At 46.5% G+C, this 13,960-nt stretch overlaps 1 protein-coding gene and 1 long non-coding RNA gene across 2 annotated transcripts; one reads left to right on the top strand and one right to left on the bottom strand.

Moving 5' to 3' along the window:
- Positions 1–31: 31 nt before the first annotated feature.
- PSMD13 (proteasome 26S subunit, non-ATPase 13) lies at positions 32–9,062 on the top strand. The gene is made up of 13 exons (XM_026117774.2): positions 32–226; positions 509–587; positions 1,197–1,231; positions 1,313–1,368; positions 1,748–1,791; positions 2,060–2,146; positions 2,963–3,134; positions 3,607–3,686; positions 3,772–3,897; positions 4,613–4,675; positions 5,619–5,699; positions 7,316–7,432; positions 8,161–9,062. The coding sequence occupies exons 1-13, from the start codon at positions 132–134 to the stop codon at positions 8,254–8,256; spliced, it is 1,131 nt and encodes a 376-aa protein (XP_025973559.1). The 5' UTR covers positions 32–131; the 3' UTR covers positions 8,257–9,062.
- Positions 9,063–10,960: 1,898 nt separating this feature from the next.
- LOC112993821 (uncharacterized) lies at positions 10,961–12,711 on the bottom strand. Its single transcript, XR_003261800.2, has 2 exons — positions 12,521–12,711; positions 10,961–11,184 (listed from the first exon to the last, which is right to left on the bottom strand). It is a non-coding gene; the product is annotated as an uncharacterized LOC112993821 (long non-coding RNA).
- Between the last annotated feature and the right edge of the window lie 1,249 nt (positions 12,712–13,960).

The raw sequence follows: 13,960 nt of genomic DNA, 5'->3' as shown, positions 1-13,960 counted from the left end.
GCTCGGCCGCGGTGCCTTACGGTACCCACAGTGCCCCGCGCGGGGCGGCGGAAGTGAGTGTGCATTTCCGGCGGGGGCGGCCGGTGTCGGCGTCGCTGTTTCGCTGCCTGCCTCAGGCCGCCGCCGCCGCCATGAAGGACGTGCCGGGCTTCCTGCAGCAGAGCCAGAGCTCGGGGCCGGGCCAGGCGGCCGTGTGGCACCGCCTGGAGGAGCTCTACAATAAGAAGTGAGTGAGGGGGTCTGGGGGGGGGGTCGGTGGTGGAGGGGCCTCCTGGGGGGGGCGGTGCGGGGCCCTTTCGTGGGGTTCCGCCGTGTTGATGGCGCTTCGGGGCGGCCCCTTCCCTGCTGCCCCCCTAAGCACCGTCTGTCCCTAGTCGCAGAGGGGCAAACGGCTTCCGAAGCCGGGGAAATTTCCGTGTGAAGCGTGGAAAATAGCATGAACGGAAAAAGTGAGGTGAAGCGTGAAAGCACTGAATGACTTTTATTTTTATGATTATTATTTCCTAAGGCTCTGGCACCAGCTGACTCTGCAAGTGTTGGACTTTGTTCAGGACCCTTGCTTTGCCCAAGGAGATGGACTCATCAAGGTGAAGTGCTTGTTTATGCCTGAGTGATTTACTCCCCCCCCCCCCCCCAGCAGAGCTGAGTGATGGTATTTTTGTAGTGATGGAAAATAAGTGGTTTTTTTAACCTGATTCTGGTGAATTATTAAACTAGCGAACACAACTTTCAGTTTGCATATTACAAGTAGTTGTGTACTTTCACTCTGCTTTGGGTTGTAGATTCAGATTCAGTTCCCCTAATTATTTCCATGATAACAAACCTTGAGTTTCTAGACAGTTGCTTTTCAGAAAGCCTGTAAAGGGAAATTTGAAAGGTCAAGGCTTGAATTGCACAATGATAACTGAAGGCATGCACTGGGGCAGCCCATAGCCAGAAGGCATTATGTTGTAGTACCTAATAGCTTGCAAGTTTCTGGAATTACGTTGTACAGTTGGGAGGATGTTGTACAGGCTGAATTCTGTAAAATAAGGAGTTTTTTTAAGAGCAGTTGGGTTTGGTACACTACAAGCTTTTCCTGTGTTGGATGCCCACTACTTTATTCAAAAAATGAATTGGAATACAATGAAAAATGGATGTTCTGGCTAAAACAAAGTATCCTCTTGCCCTGAATATCTGTATGTTTTTGCTTACAGCTTTATGAGAACTTCATCAGTGAGTTTGAACACAGGTGAGTCTGTTTGCCTAGGAATTTTTAGGTAACCTGCTGTTGACCGAGACTGTTGTGACAATGAGGTTTTTCTTGTTCTAGGGTGAACCCTTTATCCCTGGTAGAGATCATTCTTCATGTCGTTAGGCAAATGACAGGTAAGTGGCATTACCTGTGGCTGATAGTGTTTTTACTGATGGACTGATGTGAAACTTTACTAGTTAATAGTAACAGCTAAGTCTTCAGTGTTAAACTGAAGGTTGTGTCATTCTGCTGTATTGAAAAGAGAAAGCAGCAGTTCAAAGAGCTTGAATAATTACTGCTGCAGAAAAGGCTTTGCTAGAGAAATGGCTGATGAGCAAAAAGCCTGGCCTACAGTTAGTACTGATCGTTAGTGTCCCTTGAAGGTTGAGTGATACCCTGTAGAAAAAAATATATTGCCGCAGTCTTCATGGAAGCAACTACAAGATTTATTTCTAGGCTGAGATTTAGTTCTGCTGGAATTCCTAATAGGTCTTCTCTTTTGCTCCGCTTTAGATCCCAATGTGGCCCTTACTTTTCTGGAAAAGACTCGAGAAAAGGTATTTGTGAAACTGCTCTTTCTGGTTGTCCCTGTACAGGGTTTGTTTTGTGTGTGAGTGTGTATGGTACAGCTGAAGAGGCAAGTATGTATATATTGAGATCTGTGCTAGAAAATACTTATTGCTTTCCTCAGTGAACAGTCCCTGAATTTAATGCAGGAATGTGTTAATAAGCAAAATGTGACTAAACTAACACATTCCAGGTTTCAAAACCCTGCCTGATTGGAATGATAAGAGATTCTAAATATGTATTTTTGTATAACTGCAGGTAAAAAGCAGTGATGAAGCTGTCATTTTGTGTAAAACGGCCATTGGGGCTCTCAAGCTGAACATTGGAGACCTACAGGTCACAAAGGTGAGATGATCACTTGAGTTGCACAAACATTCAGATAGTTTGGAGCACTGTGACTTACTTCAGCAGTTACTTTAAGCGCGTACATTCCTGTATCTATGCTTCAAGTTTGAGAGAGAAGAAAAATGAATATGCAGCTCCTGGGATTTCCAGGAAGACTTGCTGTTCTACTTTACATTTTGTAGACTATAAAAATGTGCATATAGTACTTATGGCCTAATGGCTTTAGTGTCAATAAAATTCTGATGTGTGTAGCCTTTGTTGTACAGTTGCTTGTCCGTAGCTTACAGAGGCCGCAGCTCAGAAGGGGGGAGGGAAAAAAAACCCAGACCCCGGAACCTTGATATTCCTTATTCTTCTAGTTTAGAGGGTGCCTTGAATTCAACAGCATACATGCTGCTTGCTGACGAGCTGCTAAAGGCGACTGAATTTCAGTATCTGGTTTCTGGTACTGAATGTGTTGTTGTTTCTTGAGTTTTCTAGAACCATTTTTCAAAGCTAAGATGAGGGCTTTTTTTCTTCCATGTGGGTTCAGCTTTACATCTTTTAGTACAAGTATGAAGTGTGAAGGGTCACAGTGTAGTCAGTTTTTCTTTCTTCAGCCAAACAACTTTGTAAAGGGAGAATGCCATTGCTTTATTTTTAATCCTGCGATAGTAGCTTTGGCCGTGGTTTCATCTGTTTCACCACCAAATGGATGTGACTTCGGAACCACATAAGAATGTTATAACCCTTCCTGTGGTGAATTGGAGGGCTGGGAGGCATGGATGTGTATTAAGTGTGCTTTTAGACATAAACTAGTTTTCCACTCTTATCTAGGAGACCATTGAGGAGGTTGAGGAGATGCTGAACAATCTCCCTGGGGTGACCTCAGTTCACAGCCGTTTCTATGATCTCTCCAGCAAGTACTACCAGACGATTGGGAACCACGCCTCTTACTATAAGGATGCTCTGCGGTTTCTGGGATGTATTGATGTTAAGGATCTGCCAGGTAACTCCTCCTTTGTGGCCGAACATAGGAAGTCCCAATTTGCGTTCTTCATTTAATCACTTTAGTCCAAATAAATGCACTGACAGAGAATAAGTTTTCTCAAAAAAATTATTTTGAGTCTGTCTTAGTTGGACCAGCACCTAGCTACAAAGAGAGAAACCCTTGAGAGGAATGAATGAGCAGGATTCTGCTCCTAAGCTGCATGGAGGTGATGGGAGGGGGAGTGTCCTTACCAGAAGGGACACTTTACTCTAGTTCCTAAAATCTTCTATTGAGTTTCAAAAAGTAGCCCTGTTGTGCTATACTCTGGTTCCTGCAGGCTTCTGAATTTCAGGCTTGGGAGTGAGGGCTGAGAAGGGTTGGGGATGATTTAATACAGGCACAGAGAGGAGGGCAAGGAAAGAGCTGATGGGACTTAGGCTGCTGTTTCATCCAAACTTTTTTTTTCCCCCCGCTCTCTTCTCCCCTGCAGTATCAGAGCAGCAGGAGAGAGCCTTTACCCTGGGACTGGCTGGGCTTTTGGGAGAAGGTGTTTATAACTTTGGGGAGCTGGTAAGTTAACTCTGATTTGCTTCAGCTGTTGGGCATCAGGGACTGATTTTAGCCAATTAACGCTTGTCCTGCCTGGGTTCTGCAGCTCATGCATCCCGTTCTGGAGTCCCTGAGAAACACTGATCGGCAGTGGCTAATTGATACGCTTTATGCCTTCAACAGTGGCAATGTAGAGACATTTCAGGCTCTAAAGTCAGCATGGGGTCAGCAGGTGAGTGAATGATTTGCTTATATTGTTTAAGTAAGACCTAGGCCAAATACTTAGAAGTTTCTGTGGACCCCTAGCTTTAATTTCCTGACTTAGGTGCATTGGTATAATCTTAACTGTAGCATAATAATGCTTCTTTCATCTTGTATCGTTGGTTTTCTTTTGGCTTCCTTCCGTGTCTGGGTTGCTTGAAAGAAGTGAAAAAGAGAAATCTCTTGTAACCAAGGGAGAAGCAGCAAAAGACATTAGGCAGCCCTGTGCAGGAAGGTCTTCTCCAGTTTAATTTCCGTAATGCCATAATCACTACAGTATTAAATTGCTTCTGCTGTCAAATAGTGCTTTTTCCTTATTTTCTAGGAAATTCAAGGAAGCTGTGATGTTGAATATTAGCTGCGCTGGCCATATTGGATATTACTGATGTAGCAGTGGTTTACAGATTGACTTTTATGTCAATTTATGGAAGGCTGTAGCCTTTAATATGAGGTTGCCTACCTTGTAGAGTACTGCTTTTAATTACACAGTCGTCACTGTTAGTTTTATGGAATCATTGCCCAGTAGTGGGTAGGAAGTGATGGCTTCTTCCCTCATAAATGAGGACAGTGGGCACCCCTGCATTTTATTGTAGTTCATTCCTTTATACAGAATGTTGTTCTTTTACGGGGTGGGGGGAGAAAAAACAAGTAATGAACTTATTTTCTTCTAATTTATCACCTCACAGCCAGATCTGGCAGCAAATGAAGCACTTCTGCTGCAGAAGATTCAACTGTTATGTCTTATGGAGGTGAGCTGCTAAGCTGAGAGCTGTAACGTGTTAAATGTGGGAAATGGAAAGGCACTGCTTTTAACGAGGCTTAAGTGGCAAATTCTGCTGGATGCATTCAGTCATTTGCTGTCCTTACAGGAACTCATAACTGTCTAGTTATTGACTGCAAGTTTTGCCTCTAGGTGGTGCCAAAAGGCAAGTAGTGCTGGGGGGGGCGGGGGGGGGGGGGGGGGGAAGCTTTGTGCTACTACCTGTTTGCAATTTCCTGCCTTCAGGCAGGATAGGGAGGTGGGGAAGGAGGGAGCAACTGCTGTTTCTGAAGACAGTATCTGAAGTGGTAGCTCTTCAATATGTTCTATTATAATAAAGATTCCTAAAACGCACAGTTAAAATCTTGGTCTCTTAAAGCCCAAAAATCTTTTTCCCTTGTGAGGTAACCTGAAATGTTTAAAACAGTTTTTCCTGTCACTTGAAGGCTTGGGTCTATTGTTACCAAAAAATACTGATATATAAGCCTCCATGACTCTGGATCTGTGTTTTGAAAACTAAAATGTTGATGAGCTGAATTATCTGAAGCATAATGCATGTTTTTATAATCACATGTACATATATATTCATCCCAGTTCTAGTGTTTTACTTTGAACTGGCCTTATTACCTATGTTATGCCAGCGATCGGATATGCACCAAGACATTTTGGCACAAACTAACCTGCTTTATTTGGAGATTAACTTGTTGTTTGGGGAATCTGCTGTTTGGAGCAGAGGTGGGGGGGACTAATTTCTGCTAATGAGGATGAGGACATTTTTGTTGAAGTATTGTGATATAAAATGAGGAATATAGCTCTCATCCTGCAGTAGCAACTCAGCAAGGGCAGCAGCAGGGAAGCTGTGTGCGCTGCGGAAAGAAAATAATAACTGTGGAGGCTTATCTTTGTTTTGCTTTTTGTTTGCTTGAATTTAGATGACTTTCACCCGACCAGCCAATCACAGACAGCTCACTTTTGAGGAGATTGCTAAGAGTGCCAAAGTCACTGTGAATGAGGTGAGTTCAGGTTTAGTCAAAGTTCGGATACGTCTCCAAGTTCTGAAGCTCTGAAAGTGTCCAAATAAATTTACTCCCACAGGTGAAATGTAAGTATAAATGTTCTCCACTCTTACTGGATGTCTGAAGAATTCTTCTCTGTTGAGGAATTAGCTGCTTGATGCTCCAAGTTTCTCGGTAAATAATTTTGGAAGGTTCTTAGAGTCATAGAAAAGTCAAAGTCGGAAGGGACCTGCATCTGTTCCAACCTTCTGTGGAAGGCAGCGGCCTAAATTATCCAGGGCCCTGTCAGGTTTTGTCTGGAGTATTTCCAGTGAGGGGAGATTCCACTGTCTCCGATGTTTAGCTGTTCTCACAGTGAAGAATTCTCTTCTTGTATCCAGGTGGGATTTCCCTGAAAACAAGTTGTGCCTGTTGTCTCTTATCCTGTCACTGTGCATCCTTGTGAAAAAAGCGACTACATCTTTTCTGTAACTACCTTTTAGGTACTGGAACACACTGATGAGGTTCCTGCAAGCCGCCTTTTATGTAGACTGAACAAACACAGTTCGTTTGACCTTTGTTCATACATCAGGTTCTCCAACCTTCTAATCTTGGTGGCCACTCACTGGACCCTCTCAAGTGTTTCCCTTGAACTGGGAGGGGCAGAACTGGATGTAGTATTCTAGGTATGCTCTAACGAGCGCTGTGTGGAGTAATCACATCCCTTGATCTGCTGGCTCTGCTCTTGCTGATGCAGGCCAGGACACGGTTTGCCTTTGCTGCAGGGGCGCACTGCTGACTCTTGTTCAGCTGGCTGTCCCCACCCCCAGGCCCTCTGCTCCTTTGTAGCAGAGCTGTACCACAGCCAGTCAGACCTCCGCTTGTGCTGCTGCTTGGGATCCTTCTGTCCCCGGTGCAGGACTCCACACTTAACCTTTATTATACTTCATGCAAGTCTTGCAGCCTGTCTAGGCGTCTCTTTATGGTAGCTCTTCTTCCTAGCATATCTACCTCCCCTCCCAGTTTGGTGTCATCCACAAGCTTGGTGAGGACGCAGTCCATCCTGTCATCCAGGTTGTTTCTAAAGATAACTAGATAGTACTGAATCCCATATCAACCCTGGAAAAACTGTACTCGTGACCAGCTGCCTCTTCAGCTTTGAGCTGCTAACCACCATCCTGAGAGCTCAGCAGTTCAGCAAGTTTTCTACCCATCTTGTCCCAGCTGTCCACTCCGTATCTTGCCAGCTCATCAGCAAGGCTGTTGTGGGAGGTCTTGTTGAATGTCTTCCTAAAATTATGTGACTTACAGCTTTCTGCTTGTCCACTGAGCAAGTTGCTTCATCCTAGAAGGCAATCAGACTGTTCAAGCACAACTTACCCTTGGTAAATCCATGTTGACTTTTTCCGATCACCTTGTCCTTCATGGGATTTCAGATGTTTCAAAGAAATCTGCAATCCTGTATATTTCGATGTCATTTCAAGGCAGTATTATAACCTGTAAGAGGGTAGGTGTGAGATACACTGCAGCTCTTCTCAGTTTTGTGTAGTAAATGCTGTTCCACGTGCTGAGTCTACTTAAAGGTTTTATCTCTGGGGGAAGTGGGTGATTCTCACTTCTGTTTTCGCTTTTAGGTGGAACTGCTGGTGATGAAGGCGCTCTCGGTAGGATTGGTAAAAGGCAGTATTGATGAAGTGGATAAGAGGGTGCACATGACATGGGTGCAACCACGTGTGTTGGATTTACAACAGGTAATGATCAGCTTGAATTCTAAGTGAGTATTAACTTGCTTTTTTGTGTCTGAGGTGACCTGGAAATTGAAGTAAGAGCTATTAAGGGTCACTGCCTGCGAATTGGTCTCCTTAGCACTTCCTTGAGAAACTCAGTGGATTGGGAAGTATATCAGTTTTTCCTCCATTGTTTTCTCTAGCTCTTACCTTGGATATATCGTGTGCTTTATATCTGTAACTACGCTTTGCAGTACGTAGTTACAAATGTGTCAGAAGATAGGATAGGATTTTGGAGATGCTTCTCCTCCAAGAGCCATACAAATCACCAGGAAATATGAATGTTATGACTGTGTTTTCCAGAGGGATGTAGGCGCTTGGCAGTTGCTTCAAACTTTAATGCGTGCAACAATCTTAGTTTCTGAGTAGTAAGTGGCAGTCTTGGGAAGAGAAGTTCAGGGTGACGAAGATGAAAAGCGCTGAGCTTCTCAAGTTCATCTTCATAATGAACATGTTTTAGGAGACTGTATAGGGTGCCCTTAGCTCTTAAAAATTTAGTCCATGGAATGTTAGCTACAAATGATTCCTTTTGTGCATTTCAGTTTAATTCAAAACATTGCAGTCCTGATGGTAAAAGATGCCAAGCATCTTCTCTAGATGCGTGGGGTTTTGAGAAGCTATTTGTCCTTAAAGGTGAATTTTTGTATCTTTGGTGGTTGTTGCATTAAAGTTATTGTATGTTTGCTTTCCAGATCAAAGGGATGAAAGACCGCCTGGAGTTCTGGTGCACAGATGTGAGGAGCATGGAGATGTTGGTAGAGCACCAAGCCCACGACATCCTAACATAGAGGACCTGGCACTGCCCTGAGAGAGTAATTTCTGCTGCTACTAATGCTAGCAGCACTCAGACCACTGACTCTGTACTGAATTATATTGAAGGGGGGTGGGTGGGCAGAGGAGAGAGCAGCTTTTTGGCGCTTGTACTGAGGAGTAAGTGGCCTTCTGCTGTGTAACCCTTTGGTGCTTGGAGTCAAGATTTCCCTATGCACTAACACTAGTGGCACTGACCGTGGGAGCTGCCGTCCTGTCCTCATTAAGGGAGGACAAAGGCGCCGCAGTGATTGATTTATCAGTCTTGCTATCAAACTCTTGCGGGAGGATGTAATGCTGGTTATGCGCTACAGAAGCGGAGGCTATTTTGTGGGAGGATGTGATGCTGGTTACATGCTACAAAGTGGAGGCTATTTGCCTGGTAAAGGGGTGGCAGAAGCTCCTCTATTTAAAAAAAAAAAAAAAAAAAAAAAAAAAGTTCTAGAGAGGTGCCTGACCATTGTATGTGGTATTACTTAGTAGTATTGGCCTTAGGAGGGCATGACCTTCCCCTGGTAACCTCTCCCTCCTTGCCCCTGCAGCAGCCCAAAGGCAGCATTACTGAAATCATCTTTCTCCTTCTGCCCTCTTTCTCCACAACCCCTCCTCCTCATTTGCAATAGAGGGAGTGTTTACTCCATCAAAGGGTTTTTTTCCAGGATTACAGTTTAGTGGATTTGTTTTTATATACTTTTGGGGGTTGTTGTCTTTTATGAACACTTTATGCTAAAGTGAGGTGCAGCAATACTGCTGGAATAAACTTCTCTGCCTTCCCTTTTCTGTAGTTCTGTTTGTGCTTTCATCCTAACTTGCAGTTGAGTGTCTGATCTGTTTAAAAAATATACTGCCTTTTAAGTTTCATGTTACAACTCTACCCAAGAACAGTGCAGGTTAAAACAATCTCTTCACCAGCAGGACTGGACTGGTATGTCACTTGTCATAACACCTTAGTAAGTACTTTATTGTCAAGTTCCTTTTTCTGTGGGAAGCTGCACTCCTGATTCGCTTTCTCAAGTTGTGTAAGAACTGGTGACAAAATGCTTAAATGGGGCGTGAGACAAGTTTTTGTTCTGCTTTTGTCTCCTAACGATTGCTACTTTAAAAGTTCTTCTGTAATGTAGTGGTTTTGCTGTACTACTGCTGTGATGTCTTCAGGGAGATAGAAGATAATTTTGCATATGAACAGTTTTAAAGAAATGCAGGCCTGGCTGAGTTGAGAACTACATCCAAGTGTCTATTTGGATGTACGATATTCATGATGAGATAGTAGTAATAGCAAACCACGCTAAGGTTTTTAACATAACTTTAAACTGAGCGGGGTAATAACCTAAGTATCTTAGGATGTAACTGAATTTTTTTAATGCTGGTACCAATATATCCATGTACAGTTACCAGTTTACAGTACCAGTTGGATTAGTGCTCTGACTCATGTTTATTTTGTTTATTATACTTTATAAGCTTTTTCTAGTTTGCTCTCTTGACTCTGAGGGTTTAATGCCAGCAATGAAACAGGAAAGCACATGGCTGCTGCTAGAATGCTACGTGGATGTGAAAGTGTCATGGGTGAGGAAGATTTAAGCTTTTTAAAGCAAAAAATGAAATCGTCAAACCCCATACCTGGTTACCATCCACCCTGCTGCCTCTCTAATGAGTTCTGGCATAAATTGCTTCTTGATTTGAAGTTGCTTAGTTTGGAATGGCTGCCTCTTCCCTGTTCAGTTTGTTTTTAATGTCGTACTTTGCCTTTGTTAGTTCAGCTGTTAGCGCACTTGTTTGAACTGTATTATGATGCTTTTTCCTCCTAGTGTGGGGCAATTTGAGACTTCCCCTAGTTCATGCTTCATCTTGTCTTCCAAATCTTCCTCCTAATGTCACTTCTAGTGACTGTAGAAGAGCATGCTGAGAAGAAAACCAACCATCCTGGTCAGGAAAATGTATTCTTGATTTCTTAGTGAAGTACAGGAAGGGGGCTTTCACAAATAGGATCTTTTTAGTAGTGTCACGTCACTGTACCTTAGGACTAAAGGAAAGGCTAACAGCGAAGCAGAGCTAATGCATCATAGGGCTGTTACTACTGTAAAACTGAAGCATTACTACTGAAATAGTACCCTAAGAGTATTTTTGACAGCCATCTTGTACTGTAGAGAGTGCTAGCTTGTATGTAAATTTTTGAGCAGTTCAGTGAACATGAAGATCTGGAGACTAAGTGAATTATGACGGTCATTTCGGAGGTTGTTCCAAGGTATCTGGAAGTACTACTTGCTGCCTTCTGCGTGGGAGCAAGTGCTGGCTGTCAGCCTCCCTAAAACAGAGTTGGGAGGGGCACAGCTCGCTCTTTACACAAGAACAAGAGAAGTCAGGCAGGCAGCACCTAGACTAGAGACCACTTTAAATATCACTTAGTTTCTGAGCGCTTTCTTTGTCGGGAATTTAACTCAGTTTCACTTCTGTGCTAGCAGTGTGGGTGGTTCCCCAACATCTACCCTAAGTTTCACTATGACTGCACTAGGTAAGCACTAGGTAAGTAAAAGCTCGAGGAGAAAACTATGCCTCACAGCTGGAGTCTGCTGCAAACTTTTAAAGGAATACCATCAACTTTAGGGCAGCATCCTGTCTGACTGAACAGGATTGTTAATCCATTCCTCTATGAATGAGCACAGTCCAAGCAAAACCAACAGACCGTTATGTTTAATGCTATTTTAATGAACAAACTTAAGGAGTTTTTCCCCAGGGAAAGATCTGTTCTGTAGTCTTATCTTCACTCATACTTCTGCTCTCAACTGGCTCTAGGTTCTTCTCGCCATTCCTTAGTCTGATTTGCTCTTGTAGTGCTCCAGGTTTGACAGGATCCAGGCAGTTGGAATCAGGAAGCATGAAAACATCACGGAAAGCGCGATGACTTGCTCCTGCCAGTGAGAAAAGAAACAGTGGGATCGCTGTGCTACAGCTTCATTGCATGTGGGGTACCTAGGCCAAAGACATACTGCTGCTGCCTCTGATGCAGTGGGTCAAGCGCATCTTTCTGCACTCCTTGTGCTTTCTAGCCCCCGCTGCTGTCAGATGAATACAGGAGTCTCGGGACTGCGGGAGGCAGGTTTGGGTAATTGCAGCAGTTTCTGCCAGCCATGGACCAAACTGGTTGCTCTTTAAGTTTCTTTCTATTGCTTTCTATTTCCGAGTCAGAATACTCGCTTGGAAACCAAAGTAACTCTTCACCTTCAATTCCGAATCAAAAGGCCCTCCCATTTATTTAGATAATTATTTTATTACCTTGAAAAAAGCCCTGGCTGGCTAGCCTGCTGCATGTGCATGCTTCACCCCAGCCCTTGGGGGAGCAAGAAGCAATTCTCTGCAGGGAGGACTTAGCTTTGCCAGGGCTGCCATCGGGGCAGGATGTGGCCTCCCCTTCCTCCGCAGCAGCAAGCCTCGGGCCTGGGGTTACCCCGCTTTCAAAAGCGGTGGTGCCTGACTTTCAAATGACTTTGAGGGGCTGAGAGCTACTAATAACAGCCCAGCGGCATGGCAGCTCTTGCATTTCTGGCATGCCGAGGCAGCGCTTAACCCCTTGCGCTGTGGCCTTCGTCTTCATCGTGTTTTTATCTGGCTAGGAAAAAACAGCCCGCAGGCTCGTGAGGCGTTTTGTGGCAGACCTTGGGAGGGCAGCAGGAGGTGAACCCTGCACGCGAGGGCCGGAGATGAAATCCAGGGAAGATTCCTGGCATAAAGCTCCTTTTTTTTTTTATTTATTATTATTTTTTTTCTTCTCCAAGCTTCTTTCAGATCTGAGAGGAAAGCAGCCCCGGAGGGTCTCCGCAGCCGGAGCAGGTGCCGTTTCTTGAATAGCGGGGCAGCGGGGAGGAGGAAGGGGACAGGCCTCACGGAGGAGCCCTGGCGGTGGCCCCCCCTCCGCGGCGCCCCGTGGGGACACCCGCTTTGGGGCCGGTGTCCCCTGGGGAAGCGAGGCCGGGGCCGGGCCGGCCCCTGCGGTGACGGGGTGCCATGAGGGGCCCTGAGGCGGTTGCATTGTCCCCCCCCCCCCCCCCCCCGAACGGACTCGCAGCGGGTGCTGTAACCCCTGAAAGTTTAAAAATGGGGACCATGAGAAGGAGAAAACAGAAGTGAGAGCCCCCCCACACTTTTGTGAGGTGTAAAAATATAATAATAATTCGGTTATGGGCAGAAGGGGGGTCAGAGCCCCTCAGACGGCCCGGAGCAGGCGTCTCCCCGCCGCAGGCTACTCACCGCAGTGGAGAGCGGCTCCTCGGGGGGCTTGGAGGTCACCCGCGCCCGGGGCACCCGCTGGCTCCGCAGGGCCGCGGCCAGCAGCCCCGACACCCGCTGAAAGCCCCGCATGGCCGGTGGCGACGGCAGGCAGGCAGGCGAGCGAGCGGCCCTCTTGGCGCCGGCCGGCGGCTGCAGCTGCTGTGCCCTGTCAGGGCCCCCCCCGCCACCGCCACCGCCCGCCTCCCTGCCCTGCGCCGCGGCCGGGTCCCCCCAGCCCTGAAACGCCCCGTAACCTCCATATTTTCCCCAATCGGTGACTTCTGGCCGCCACGGCGGCTTTCCGGCCTTTTGTGCCCGGGCGAAGCCCTCAGGGCTGCACCGCATCCCCCCCCCCACCCCAGGCTGGCCTATGCTTAGGCTCCCCCTCCCCAGGAATAATCAACGTACAGCATCTTCGACAAATATTAACTTTATTAAGGATCGTTGCAGGGGAAAAGCAGTGCTGCGAGTGGATCGCTACCGTCACGGCACACGTGAAAATCTGTCTTTGCGCTGCCAAAGGGTCGTCGTTGTCTCTCCCCCAAATCCCCCCCCCGGCACCGCTCTCCCACGCTCTCTTGCCTTTTGCTTTTTACCGGGCAGATTTGGGCTGCCCCCCCTCCACCCAAGCCCGGCATTTCGGTTACAACAATGTCACGTTTCCCTTGCTGCTGCCAAGGGACCTCCGAAGCGTCCCAAACCGGCCCGGGCTGGTTCGTGCTTCCTTTCCTCCTTTCCGCTCGATTTACGCTGCCGGTAAAGCAACTTGGGTTTTTAATCCCGTGCTGACGCCAGGTCCCCTCCCCGCTCTCTTGGCGTGGTCGTTGGCAAAAAGTGATTTATGGGGATTTAAAAGCAGTCGCGATCCTTTTTCCTCGCGTCCCCTTCTCGCGGCTGGCTTTCCCCAGGGCTCCCCTTTGCTTCCCTGCTCGTCGGGGCCTTTTTTCCGACTCGCTGAGAATCGGAGGCAGCAGATAAAAATCTGGGGCGGTAGCGGAGCCTTTAACAATAGAGGGTTGTTTTGGTTTGGTTTGGTTTTTTTGAGCAGTTTGAAACCGCTTGCAAGATGCGTGAGAAACCAGATGTGGCAGATGTGAAACCAAACATCTGCCTAGACTGATTCTCCCGGAGACACGGGAATGGAGTACGTGGCCTCTAGAAACCCCTCTAGGATTACGTCTCCTGCTTAACCATAATTAATGGGCGCAGTAGGTTATTTCCTAGAGCCCAGGTGTGCTCTGCTTTGCCTCTTTGCACGGTCGCCGTTGATAGAAGCGCTCACCTGTATGCCGCTGCAAGCGGCTCTCGTTTCTGTTTCCTCTTTAGGAAGAAACGTCCGGGCGGCAGCTGTCTTCCCCCTGCTGCGTTGTGCCAACTGCCTGTGGGCTGCGAGGAGCTCTAGCTTTATTTCTTTTCATC

Source organism: Dromaius novaehollandiae, chromosome 5 (genome assembly GCF_036370855.1).
Source record: "Dromaius novaehollandiae isolate bDroNov1 chromosome 5, bDroNov1.hap1, whole genome shotgun sequence".
Taxonomy (NCBI): Eukaryota; Metazoa; Chordata; class Aves; order Casuariiformes; family Dromaiidae; genus Dromaius; species Dromaius novaehollandiae.
The sequence above is the reverse complement of the archived record's forward strand: the minus strand, read 5'-3'. Positions and strand labels throughout refer to the sequence as shown.